The sequence below is a fragment of the Gadus chalcogrammus genome, chromosome 9 (genome assembly GCF_026213295.1).
Source record: "Gadus chalcogrammus isolate NIFS_2021 chromosome 9, NIFS_Gcha_1.0, whole genome shotgun sequence".
Classification (NCBI taxonomy): Eukaryota; Metazoa; Chordata; class Actinopteri; order Gadiformes; family Gadidae; genus Gadus; species Gadus chalcogrammus.
Genome location: NC_079420.1, coordinates 12,222,635 through 12,236,241, shown reverse-complemented (window position 1 = coordinate 12,236,241; position 13,607 = coordinate 12,222,635). Strand labels below are relative to the sequence as shown.

Sequence of the window (13,607 nt, the reverse complement as noted above, 5' to 3'; positions counted from 1 at the left end):
CACGGCCGGGTGTGGATCGGATCGGTATGAATAGGTGGGGAACGGTTCTCATTTCTACCTCTAAAAGTGAGCTTGGTCCGGACTTAGCCGTGATTAGCCGTACCTATCGCTAAGTACTCCTCCGTTGGGTACCAAGCGGTCTGAAAGGGTGCCAACAAGTTCGAGCTACACACGCCAATCCATTGATTGGTCAAAAGAAAACTCACTTCCGTGCGACAGGGGGATAATAACAAACAAACACAGTACCCATGAAAAGCTACGTTTATTGAAGAAAATTTGCCGTCCTTTTTGGACGTACTATATTATGGATCTTTGTTTATTGTGTTGCGTTCATCTTTTTCATTGGATTTATCAGCAGGCTACACTGTGTGAGGCTGCTATGAGGTCACGATGCTTATGCAGCTGCCGCGGCTATCTCTATCCGGCTTAACCCCCGCCCTACCATAAGCGGTGGGAACGCAATGTGCAACTGAGCTGCTCCAAACCTATGGAGTTAGAATCATGCCAAAACCCCGCACCCAAGCAAAATGTGTTTTGCTCACGCATAACGATTCACACGCACCCAAAACGTGTTTTACTCACGCACAATGATTCACACACACGCTCAGTGTGGTTTGCAAATACAAAACATCATTCACAAACTAATGCATTTTGCTTCAGAAACAAATACAGTATGTTTTACACAAAGTACAAAAGAAAATCCTTCAAGTACACAAAACAATTCTACAAGTACGGAACACTGAAAGCTGCGCGTGGATCGGAAGTCATTTGCGCACGGATCAGCATGAACTGCTTCCATGTTCTTCCGGTCTATGAACTGCCGAGAGGGGCAAAAAGCATTACGTGGTACAGGAAATGCAAACGCGTTTTCACTCTAAGCCAGCGTGAATGATGACTGAAATAATTCACTTGCTCGAGGAATAATTACCCATACATCATTAGCTTACACTAATGATTCAATGCAGTTTGAAATAACGAAACTCATCATCACTCAAATGACTCGATGAGGTAGTATTGGATGTCATGACACAGCTTCTTGGCACATACTGCCCACCGTAGTTTTTGAACAAGCGAGCACTATTAGTTGGAATGCAATATACAATTGTACCACTAGATGGGAGTAATTTTTACACAGTGTCCCTTTAAGAGGAACAGTGCAGAGACACACGTGTACTGTCTCTTTAAGAGACCCGGAACACTACATAGACACATGTGTACTGTCTCTTTAAGAGGAACACTACAGAGAAACACGTGTACTGTCTCTTTAAGGGCCCTGGAACAGAGCAGAGACACTTGTGTACTGTCTCTTTTAGAGCCCCGGAAGTGCTCTACCGGAGCCCAGGTCGCAGGTTCCCGTGACACCGGAGCGGACCGACCAGTCATGACGTTCAGCCTCCGATTAGCCCGTCTGTTACGCTTGAGGAGCCGCTCGGTCCTGGAGGCTCTTCAGACCCGTCCCTTCTCTGCGCATGTCCGTCCCAGCACTCAGCAGGGGGCGATGGACGAGCTGCTGGCCCGGGTCGTCGCCCCGGTGCCCTCCTACGAGACCCGGGACAAGGTCCCCCCGCCTCCGGAGGCGGACAGCGGGGACTTCATGATGTTCTACCGCCGCCTGGAGCGGGAGCACCGGGGCCGGCTCCTGGAGCGGCTGTCGGGGGGCTTCGGGGTGGACCACCGTCGGGTGGCAGAGCTCTGCGGAAGGCTGGCGGACACGCAGAGCCGCGACCCGGCTACGGTGCTGCAGGCGGAGGACCGGCTCCGGTACGCACTGACGCCCCGTTACCGACAGCTGCTGAACGGCGTCAGCAGAGCCGACGGCGGGGTCAAGTTCCTGGTGGACCTCCGAGCGGACCTGCTGGAGCTCATGGCCTCCAAGAACCACGAAGGGCACCACATCAGGGTAACGGACTGACTTTACTGCGGGATGTCTGTGGTTCAGACTATGGGCCGCTGATAATATATATTATCAGCTTCTTTGGATACAAGTATTCATAACGACACCAACTGTAGAACAACACCAACGCATGTCCAATAACGCATTCACATGCCTACTGCTTGCTCTATGCACCTTATATAACCAGTACGATATGGGATAGTGATAGAGCAGTGATAGGTAGAGTTAGAGCAGTGATAGGTAGTGATAGAGCAGCCTAAAAGTGACAGGGTGGGCTGGGTATGATGGAGCCCAGCCCACTCTGCTCTGAACTTTCCCACACTTTCTTTCCCTGCTGAGGGGAGTCACTGTTGGTATAAATAGAGCCCCCACACATCGGCCAGAAGTATTATTAATAAAGCCTATGAAGAGCTGCTATCAGAAGTATTCCTGACAGAACTGTCTGAAGTTAGCTACTAACATTTTATATTGGGACGAGATGCTCCTTAGATCCACGATAGGAAATGCAGGTCACAGCAGCAAGTACAGGAAAGAAAGAGAATGAATCAAATGAGAGATGGAAAACTATTTACAAGGGATCTAATTTGCTGATCCCTAGAGGGTGATGACTGACAAACACAATGTGTTGACATCTCATTCAGTACAGAGTGATGCCTCACTCTGATCAGAAACCTTCAGTACAGAGTGACTCCTCACTCTGTCTGGAATGGTGAGGCTGTGTAGACGTGTCCCTCTGAGTCGTGGGTCCATCCATCCTTCAGGGCGTGTTGATCTAGATCTTTTTGACTCTACTCAACATTTATTTAAAGGAGTGGCTACCAATCCCCCCCCCCCCCCCAGTCTAACTCTGCAGTTGGGAGAATTAGGACCAGATTCAGGTGATGCAGAAAGCTGCTGAACAATCAATCTCTCTCTCTCTCTCTCTCTCTCTCTCTCTCTCTCTCTCTCTCTCTCTCTCTCTCTCTCTCTCTCTTTCTCTTTCTCTTTCTCTTTCTCTCTCTCTCACAGGATCTTAATGGGACTCTGAAGAGCATGCTGTCTGAGTGGTTCTCTGTGGGCCTCCTTCAGCTTCAGAGGATCACCTGGCAGTCGCCCTGCGAGATCCTTCAGAAGATCAGCCAGTAACTCAGCCCTACCAATCAATCTCCTCCGTTCATGCCCTACGAACTCACCACCACCTAACTCACCTCCACCACCTCCTAACTCACCCCCACCCCCTCCTACCTCACCCCCCAACCTCCTAACTCACCCTCCTAACCCACCACCTCCTAACTCACCCCCACCCCCTCCTACCTCACCCCCCAACCTCCTAACTCACCCTCCTAACCCACCACCTCCTAACTCACCACCACCACCTCCTAACTCACCCCCCTAACCCACCACCTCCTAACTCACCCCCCCAACCTCCTAACTCACCCCCACCACCACCAGTCCTGATTCACCCGCACCACCTCCTAGTTCTGTTCATCACCTAACTCACCCCCACCACCTCCTCCTAACTCACCCCCACCACCACCTAACTCACCACCACCACTTTCTAGTTCTCTTCATCACCGCCTGACTCCCATAAACATCTCGTTGGGCTCATCACCTCCAGACTCTCATTTCATGTAGTTTTTCCATTGAGCTGGTCATTACTGGATGAGAGGATGAGAACCAGCAGCATTGTCAGTCAGACCCCAGGGCCAGGTGGTCTACAGGAGACCACGGAATAGACAATCAGCCCTTATTAGGTGGAAAGGAAGCGAGTCAAACAGAGTATCACATCTGAGTACCACCCCCACACCCAGGTCCTCACCGAACATGAACACTGAGCCTCTGGTCCGGTGACCCCTCTCAGGTAGACCCCTCTGTGACCCCAGGTATTATCCCTCTCAGGTAGACCCCTCTGTGTCCCCAGGTATTACCCCTCTCAGGTAGACCCCTCTCAGGTGACCCCCTCTCAGGTAGACCCCCTCTCAGGTAGACCCCCTCTCAGGTGACCCCCTCTCAGGTGACCCCCTCTCAGGTAGACCCCTCTCAGGTAGACCCCTCTCAGGTGACCCCCTCTCAGGTGACCCCCTCTCAGGTAGACCCCCTCTCAGGTGACCCCCTCTCAGGTAGACCCCTCTCAGGTGACACCCTCTCAGGTGACCCCCTCTCAGGTGACCCCCTCTCAGGTGACCCCCTCTCAGGTAGACCCCTCTCAGGTGACACCCTCTCAGGTGACCCCCTCCCAGGTGACCACCTCTCAGGTGAACCCCTCTGTGTCCCCAGGTACGAGGCAGTCCACCCGGTGAAAAACTGGACAGACATGAAGCGCAGGGTGGGCCCGTACCGCCGCTGCTACGCCTTCACCCACGCAGCCATGCCCGGGGAGCCTCTGGTGGTGCTGCATGTGGCCCTCACCGAGGACATCTCCGACAACATACAGGTGAGGAGACATCATCACAACATACAGGTGAGGATAGCTAACATACAGGTGAGGAGACAGCACCACAACATACAGGTTAGGATAGCTAACATACAGGTGAGGAGACAGCACCACAACATACAGGTGAGGAGACATCAACACAACATACAGGTGAGAATAGCTAACATACAGGTGAGGAGACATCACAATAACATACAGGTGAGGATAGCTAACATACAGGTGAGGAGAAAGCACCACAACATACATGTGAGGAGACATCAACACAACATACAGGTGAGAATAGCTAACATACAGGTGAGGAGGCATCACAACAACATACAGGTGAGGATAGCTAACATACAGGAGAGGAGATATCAAGACAACATACAGGTGAGGATAGCTAACATACAGGTGAGGAGACATCACAATAACATACAGGTGAGGATAGCTAATATACAGGAGAGGAGATATCAAGACAACATGCAGGTGAGGATAACTAACATACAGGTAAGGATAGCTAACATGCAGGTGAGAGGATATCAACACAACATACAGGTGAGGATAGCTAACATACAGGGGAGGAGACATCACAACAACATACAGGTGAGGATAGCTAACATACAGGAGAGGAGATAACTTTATATAAATTACTTACTAAGAGTTAGCACGGGAACATGTAGCCTTTAGCTTCCTCAGTCCTAACATGGGAAAATGTAGCCTTTAGCTTCCTCAGTGCTAACACGGGAACATGTAGCCTTTAGCTTCCTCAGTGGTAACACGGGAACATGTAGATCTTATCTTCCTCAGTGCTAACACGGGAACATGTAGCCTTTAGCTTCCTCAGTGGTAACACGGGAACATGTAGACCTTATCTTCCTCAGTGCTAACGTGAGAACATGTAGCCTTTAGCTTCCTCAGTGCTGACGTGAGAACATGTAGCCTTTAGCTTCCTCAGTGCTAACGTGGGATCTCGTCTCTTCAGAGCATCGTTCGGGAATTTGCTAATCTGGACGCCAAGGAGGACGTAAACCAGATCAACGCGGCCATCTTCTACTCCATATCCTCCACCCAGGCAGGGCTGCAGGGGGTGGAGCTGGGGAACTACCTCATCAAGAGGGTGGTGCGGGAGCTTCAGGTAGGTGGAGGTGTGCTTTAAGGTGCTGCAGGAAAAGAGAGAGCAGAGCAAGATCTGGAAAATAAATCCACAGAAAGAGACGTTTCCGCGGACCTTCACAACAGAACCACCTGCAGCCATAGGGGACACGACCCCTTAGGGGACACGACCCCTTAAGGGACACAAACCCATGGAGGACACGACCCAATGGAGGACACAACCCCTTAGTGGGCAAGACCCCACGGGGACACGACCCTAAGACAACATAACCATGTTGTGTTGCCCCACAGTAACACAAACACACCATGGTTACCCTACAGTAACACAAACACACCACGGTTACCCCACAGTAACACAACCACAACACGGTTACCCCACAGTAACACAACCACAACAAGGTTACCCCTACAGCTAACCTGAAACGGTAGCGGCAGTGTTAAATGTCAGCCTGAATGTCAATGCCGATATTTTAGCATTTCTGAACCCTTATTCCCTGCTGGAGTCCCTCAACGACACGGTCTCTTCTGACGGACTTTACCCTTCAGAGCGAGAGAATGTCAGACTGTGGTTAAAGATTTATTACCTGCGCAGGAGCTGGTGAACAGACAGGACAATAACGTTAGCCATCGGTCTAGCTCTCTCCGAATTCAACTGCAAAGTTTATCAGGACACGACACCATAAACCCAGATGAGTTATCCTCACAGCAGAACTTGATCATGAAACCAGAAACACAGATGAGTAATTCCCACTGCTCTGGTTTGAATGATTACAACCTTTATTTAAACAGCTCAGTGCTGCAAGGACAGATGCAGAATCCCATCTCCTCCCCCCAGATGTCCCCCTCTCCTCCCTCCAGAGGCCCCCCTCTCCTCCCTCCAGAGGCCCCCCTCTCCTCCCTCAAGACGTCCAGAGGTTCCTCTAAGGATCCAGATAGCTGCAATCTGCTTCGTCTCTATTGTTCTGCTTATTGGCCTCTCGTTCCGCTCATGATTTATTATACTGCATAATGCGCAACATATGGAAAACTGGTTATAGAAAGGCCGAGCCAGAGGTGTGATGAATGGATCCTCAGAATATACATTTCTCTTCTACAGCAGCGCAGACAGAAGAGGCTGCTTATCAGAGAGAGAGGAGCTCTGTCAGAGAGAGAGGAGCTCTATTGGATAAAGAGGAGCTATCGGAGAGAGAGAGAGAGAGAGAGAGAGAGAGGGGAGCTCTATCAGAGAGAGAGAGAGGGGAGCTCTATCAGAGAGAGAGAGAGAGTTGGGAGCTCTATCAGAGAGAGAGAGAGGGGAGCTCTATCAGAGAGAGAGAGAGAGGGGAGCTCTATCAGAGAGAGAGAGAGATGGGAGCTCTATCAGAGAGAGAGGGAGAGATGGGAGTTCTATCAGAGAGAGAGAGAGGAGCTCTATCAGAGAGGAGCTCTATCAGGATCCGTGTTCCTTCTCTGAAACCTGACGCTCAGACCGGGTGGCGGAGATTCCTCAAAACTTCTAGGAAAATCCTGTTGCTAAGTTCTTTGTCGCTATGCACCAGCTCCCCCAGAACAAGTCAAACCTTTTAATAGGGAAGGAGGGATGGATCTGAGCTGAGATCAGGAGCCAAGGGTCGGGCTGCTCTTTCGCTGATTGGAGCGTACAGATCAGTGGCGAGCTCCGCCCACCCCCCTCCTCCACCAGGGGTGGAGAAGTGTTTGGTGTGATTGTCCCCAGGATTAAAGCGCCCGTTTCCCAGAGCCCTTGGTGTCCCGGCCACAGATTGGAGATGAGGAGCGATGCTCCTGTGATGTGAACCACGGCTCCGTCTGATCCGTCCTCATGAATTATTCTATTTCCATTCCGCGGCTCGACCGACCGTGCAGCGCGAGAGCAGGACCGATAAAGGCTCTCGCCGAGCCTCCTAAACCCTCCGTCTTCAGGTTCAAACGCTGCGGTGAGGGCTGCCAGCAGGATGAGGGGGAGGAGGGGGGGTTGAGGAGGAGGGGGTTGAGGAGGAGGAGGAGGATGAACAGGAACAGAGAGCAACACCTCTCTGAAGAGCGAGGGAGCAGCAGGAGCGGATCATAGCGGGGAGCAGCAGCAGGAGGAGGAGCAGACAGATGATAGAAAGAGAAGAATAGAGACCGGGAGAAGAGAGGAGACTTCAGCCAGACAACATCTCCATCCCCAAGGCTTGTCTGTCACCCTCACTTTAATCTGCAGCTCCTCCTTCTCCTCCTCTCCCTCCTCATCTGTCTACTGCTCCTCCTCTTCTTCCTCTTCATCTGCCTACTGCTCCTCCTCCTCCTCTCGCTAGATGGTGAGAGGGGGGAGGAGGGGGAGGTTGGTTCTGAGAGGGGGGGAGGAGGTGGTTGGTTCTGAGGGGGGGAGGAGGGAGGTTGGTTCTGAGAGGGGGGAGGTTGGTTCTGAGAGAGGGGGAGGAGGGAGGTTGATTCTAAGAGGGGGGAGGTTGGTTCTGAGGGGGGGAGGTTGTAAATGAAGGGAGGAGGGAGGGTATAGTTTCAGAGGTAGGTTCTAAGAGAGGGGAGATGTTGGGAGGGAGGGAGGGAGGGAGGGAGGGAGGGAGGGAGGGAGGGGAAGGTTATTGGTGGTTTCACAGCCAACTCTTTTTGGTAGGGTTAGGTGGGAGGGAGATCCCCTGGCAGAAGAGGGAGGAGATGAAGGCGTGGTCCTCCATCTCCACGCCCTGTCTGTGTTCCTCTCTGAGGGACCCACAGCCTCTGCCCCCCCCCCCCCCCCCCCCCCCTTTGGTGAGGAGGGGTGTACCCTTTGGGGGTTGGAGGCTTCAGTTCAATAAGATCCAGCGATGTAGTTTCATGTTGAGTCCAGGTCTGGTCTCAGTCTGTCTGTGGGCCTCCAAGCTCAACACCTGCTCCTGATGTACCGACGGAGCAGGTTGCCAGCCTCCTGGGCTGAAGTGTAGAGCTGTTCCCTCACCTCCTCCTCTCTCCCCTCCTGTCTCCCTCTCCTGCAGGCGGAGTTCCCTCACCTCACCTCCTTCTCCAGCCTGTCCCCCATCCCGGGCTTCTCCTCCTGGCTGCAGGGCCTCCTGCTGGGGCTGAGCCGCAGGGAGGCGCGGGGCGGCGGGGCGGACCTCCTGTCGGAGCAGGAGTGGAGGGAGGTGGAGGAGGCCACGGGCCTGGCCCCGGGGGCCCCGGCGGTGGAGGAGCTGCGGCGCCTCCTGGCGGCGGGGGAGTGGCTCCGGTCGGAGCGCCTGGCCCTCCTGCTGGAGCCCGTACTGATGCGTCTGTGCGCCTGGTACCTGTACGGCGAGAAGAGGCGGGGCTACGCCCTCAACCCCGTGGCCAACTTCCACCTGCAGAACGGCGCCACCCTGTGGCGGCTCAACTGGCGGGCGGACAGCAGCCCGCGGGGCGTGGCCGGCTCCTGCGGCATCATGGTCAACTACCGCTACTTCCTGGAGGAGACGGCGAGGAACAGCGCCCTCTACCTGCAGGACCGCAGCATCGCCGCCTCGGAGACGGTGATGGGGCTGGTCGCACAGTTCCAGAAAAACAGCAAGCTGTGAGGAGGAGACGGAGAGAGGAGGTGCACGGCATGGGAGGCCCAGAGCCTGGGACATGCTTTACACTCTAATGCATAATAATATGTCTAATTATTCTATAATTGATGTATTATTATATCATGCATATTCAGTAGGTCTACAAGCACTGGTCTGTATTGTAAGACGCTCGGAGCAGCGATGAGGACGTTATCCACCGCCAAACGTCCCCCGGACACTTGACAAATATTAGGACGGTGTTTGACCCACTGGTGAACACTGACTTTATGAGGCCATGAATCTGTTTTATGGCTGGGCTCTGCCTGGGAGCCAACAGGCCAGGGCTCGCTCGGCCAATCAGAGAGCTTGTTTGCTCATACAAAACGTTGGCTGTGAATAGAAGGATATAAAACGACTAAATAATGAGGGAGGAGTCCGGAGAAGATTCTGAAATAAATTTGACTGATTCCTTCTTCTGCCTCAGTGGTCCAATGATTAAAAAAATCAACCGACGACGTAGGTGTTTCTGTGTCTGGTTCCAGGCTGAATGTTTTACAGCTGACTTATTCTGCTCCAGTGGTCCGCTTGTATTTGTTGCTGTCTGATGCTGCTGCCAGCCCCGCTCAGCACTGTGTTCTAACTACACCGTACAGGTGCTGCGCCAACACCCCCTACCCCACACACGCCCTATTGTGGAGAAATAATACATCACAGCAAGCTGACTGTGAAATTACATATCATCTCCCCGAGGAAGCAAAGTTCTCTCCATCCTCCACCGGTTCTGTCTCTCTCCTCCCCCTCCTCCTGTCCCCCTGTTCTTTCTTTCCTTCACACCTCCCCCCTCTCTTCCCCCTCCTCCTCCTCCCTTCTCCTCTCTCCTTCTCCTCTCTCCTCCTTCCCCTCGTCCCTTCTCCTCTCCTCATTCCCCTCTCTCCCCCTCTCCTCCCCCTCTCTTCTCCCCCAGCGTTCCACGGAGGGGGTTGAATTATACGGTAGATGAAGAACGGCCCACAAAGCATTAAAGCAGAATGTATTTTAAACCATATAATACAAGGCCATCTCAGTGCCTAGTAAATGTGTTGTGAAATCTAATAGTATCTGACCTAAATAAAGATCAACCCTTCTGTAAGCCTGCCTGCATTGGCCCATTTCCAGAAGTCCACAACACATGGAATGAGCAGAGGCAACAAGAGGAGCAGAGTTTTCTATTTGGAGTCTGAAATCATTCGCCAGGGCTGAAGAAGAATCCTCCAGCGAGGATCCGTCCATACGGCCACCCTCAGTATGACGCTGGTATGAGGGTAGACCTCTTCATGGAGACGAAGAGGACACCTTGTCATGGAGACGAAGAGGACACCTCGTCATGGAGACGAAGAGGACACCTCTTCATGGAGATGACGAGGACCCCTCTTCATGGAGATGAAGAGTTGGACACCTCTTCATGGAGACAAAGAGGACACCTCTTCATGGAGACGAGGAGGAGACTTCTTCATGGAGTCGAAGAGGAGGCATACACACAAACCCATACTCAAACCCCCACGTCTTTACAAACATTAGCACTCCAACCGTGTAGTGCTGTGTGTGTGTGTGGTCTCACTATGGTTCACAGCCGTGCCACATCTGAAGTAATTCTGCATTTAAATTGGGCTTCTGGGTTCCACCCTAAAATCGTCTGCGGTCACGGCAACATGCCCCCTGTAATGACTCCCCCCCCCACCCCATCACGCCTCTGTAGTCGGGGGCAACACAGACCCCCACAGGAAGCAGGAAGCACAGCACAGGAAACAATTACACATGAATTAATGAACAAAGAATAAGCATCATGGCTCAATGCGTCCATTAGGGGCTGCGGCCCTTGGAGCTTACAGCCTCTGGATGACAGAGGGACATGCGAACAGCGGCTAGCACCAACAGCAGGTGCCGCTAGCAGCGGCTAGCTGTGAGTTAATTGATTACGGACTGATGCACATTAGTCCTGAACACAGGGCTTGTTTATTCCCTGTTCTAGACTTAAGGAGAATAAGGTCTGAATGAGGCGGACACGCTTCATGCTAATCAATGCTTAAGTACAGCTCAAAGTGATAGACATCCTACATGCTAATCAATGCTAAAGTACAACGCAAAGTGATACACACTACATGCTAATCAATGCTTCAGTGATTCAGCTCTGAGGACGTCTGCGTCTCCTCAGTCGACCGCTGCACCAACACTACAGTCCTGAGCTGCAACATCGAGACCGCTTGATGAGGGAATGTACATCAGCTGTTAACTACGTCATCTACAGCTGTTAACTACGTCAAACATTATTTGTTAACTACGTCATCGGCTGGTAACTACGTCATTATCAGCTGTTAACTACGTCATCATCAGCTGTTAAGTACGTCATCATCAGCCTTTAACTACGTCATACATCAGCCTTTAACTACGTCATACATCAGCTGTACTATGAACCAGGATGATCAAACCAGGGTCCTGTCCACCAATCAGGACGTGTCCAGACGAGGCTGGATTGTAACGTTTTGGTGTTTTGATGTATTGGGATGTAATCACATTCAGAAAACTTTCCAAGGAGAAACAAATGTGTTAAACGCTGTGTTCTTCTTTAATTGGCAAAAGGAATTGCGAGTGTGAATATTAAATTTGCGGCGGCTGGCTAGGCCTCATATTCTCCCTAATCCACGACATTTATCTCATTTACTGCTTCATCTGCCCCCTCCACTAGCGCTTTGACTCAGTAAATACATGATTTAACACACTGCTCGCTTCAAAAACATGTCTCCAATTCACTGGGGTCGCTGCCGACTCTGAAAGCGATTATATTTCATCACATCTTGACGGCTTTCAAATCAAATGCAACAAAACAAATGAGTTTGTCCTCACAAAGATAGTTTTTAATTAGCATTGTGGAAGAGGGGTTGATTGTTGCAAGGCAGGCGAGCCACTTAAATCCACTTGAATGATATATGCTGCATGTTAAAGGTGGCAGCTCTTGCGAACACATTTAATGGGCACTAAACCACGAATATGAACACATTTGGTGTTGAAAAAAGGAACAAACAAAGCTGTTGGGGAGGATGCTCCCACAGCACTTTAACAATTGATCCAGAGAGCATTGAAACATTTCTATAACTAAAGTCACCTTCAAGCCCAAACACAGCTCATCAGTCAGCCTCTGTCTGAAAGTAGAGCAGCCTCAGCCTTTACTACACTAAACTTTAATATACTATCCTTTACTACTCTAACCTATAATACACTAACCTCTACTTCACTAACCTCTACTACACTAACCTTTACTGTACTAACCTTTGCTACACTAACCTCTACTACACTAACCTCTACTACACTACCCTTTACTACACTAACCTTTACTACACTAACCTATATACATTAACCTCTACTACACTAACCTATAATACACTAACCTCTACTACACTAACCTCTACTACACTAGCCTCTACTACACTAAACTTTACTACACTAACCTCTACTACACCAACCTTTACTACACTAACCTCTACTACATTAACCTTAGCTACACTGACATCTACTACACTAACCTCAACTACACTAACCCTTACTGCACTAACCTTTACTACACTAACCTATAATACGCTAACCTCTACTACACTAACCTTTACTACACTCACCTTTACTACACTAACCTTTACTAAACTAAGCTGTAATGCATCCTCAGGCCCATAGGCAGGCGGTGTCTGATCACTCATTAATATTGCAAAGATCTTTTAGTAAAGTGGAGAGTTGCCATCACTTAAACAGCCTCTTTATACAGAGTTAGTTACCTTCAAGTTTTATGAAACCATTCCACTACATCTAGAACTACTGTAGTCCATACAGGCCCAGACTCTCGGGATTTGTAGTTCATGTATCGGACATATTGACCAATAACTGCAAATCTCAGGCAAACTCCAGCCTCGTTCAAAGAGCTTATAATAATACTAATAATAAAAATTGATTTTATATAGCGCCTTTCAGGATACTCAAGGTCGCTTCACAAGAGTGGGAGGTGAGGGTGTATGTGTAGGCAAGTGAGTGAGAGTGCAAAATGCGCAAGGCGCTGGGTGGGGTTGTGAGTTAGAGGCCATAGGCCTCAGAGAAAAGGTGTGCATTCGTGTACTTTTTGAGAGTCTCCACGGAAGGGGCACAGCGGATGTGGGGGGGTGCTGATTGTGGGGGCGGACCACTATCCCCAAAGGTCTTGAGTCTCGTGCGGGGAATTGCCATCTGGTCACTGAGGACCTGAGGGACTGCAGGGGGGTGTAGGGGTGGAGGAGGTCAGAGCGGTAACGGGGGGGGCCATAGCGTGAAGGGACTTGTGTGTGATTAATAGAATTTTGAATTGAATGCAGAACTTGACTGGTAACCAGTGAAGCTGCATCAGGATGGGGGTGATGTGCTGCCTGGGCTTAATGCAAGTTAAGAGCCTGGCAGCCGAGTTCTGCACACATTGCAGTCTGTCCAGGGTTTTAGAGGGGAGACCAGTGAGGATGGCGTTGCAGTAGTCCAGGCGGGTAGAAATGAATCAGGTGGGTCGCTAGGGTGGAAGACAACAGGGATGCGCACCTGTTTGGTTTTCCGGTATGTGATGGTTAGTTTACTGGGCTGACTGGGTAGGGGCCCAGGAACAGAGAATGAGATAGCAAGATGGTCAGATATAGCCAGGTCATCACACTGGAGCTGACAGGGG

General features: G+C 50.9%; 1 protein-coding gene across 1 annotated transcript; it reads left to right on the top strand.

Annotated features, from left to right (window-relative positions):
• The first annotated feature begins 1,305 nt into the window (after window positions 1–1,305).
• On the top strand, window positions 1,306–9,533 carry mlycd (malonyl-CoA decarboxylase). Its single transcript, XM_056599581.1, has 5 exons — window positions 1,306–1,900; window positions 2,903–3,015; window positions 4,151–4,307; window positions 5,269–5,421; window positions 8,375–9,533. The coding sequence occupies exons 1-5, from the start codon at window positions 1,382–1,384 to the stop codon at window positions 8,927–8,929; spliced, it is 1,497 nt and encodes a 498-aa protein (XP_056455556.1). The 5' UTR covers window positions 1,306–1,381; the 3' UTR covers window positions 8,930–9,533.
• Window positions 9,534–13,607: the final 4,074 nt, after the last annotated feature.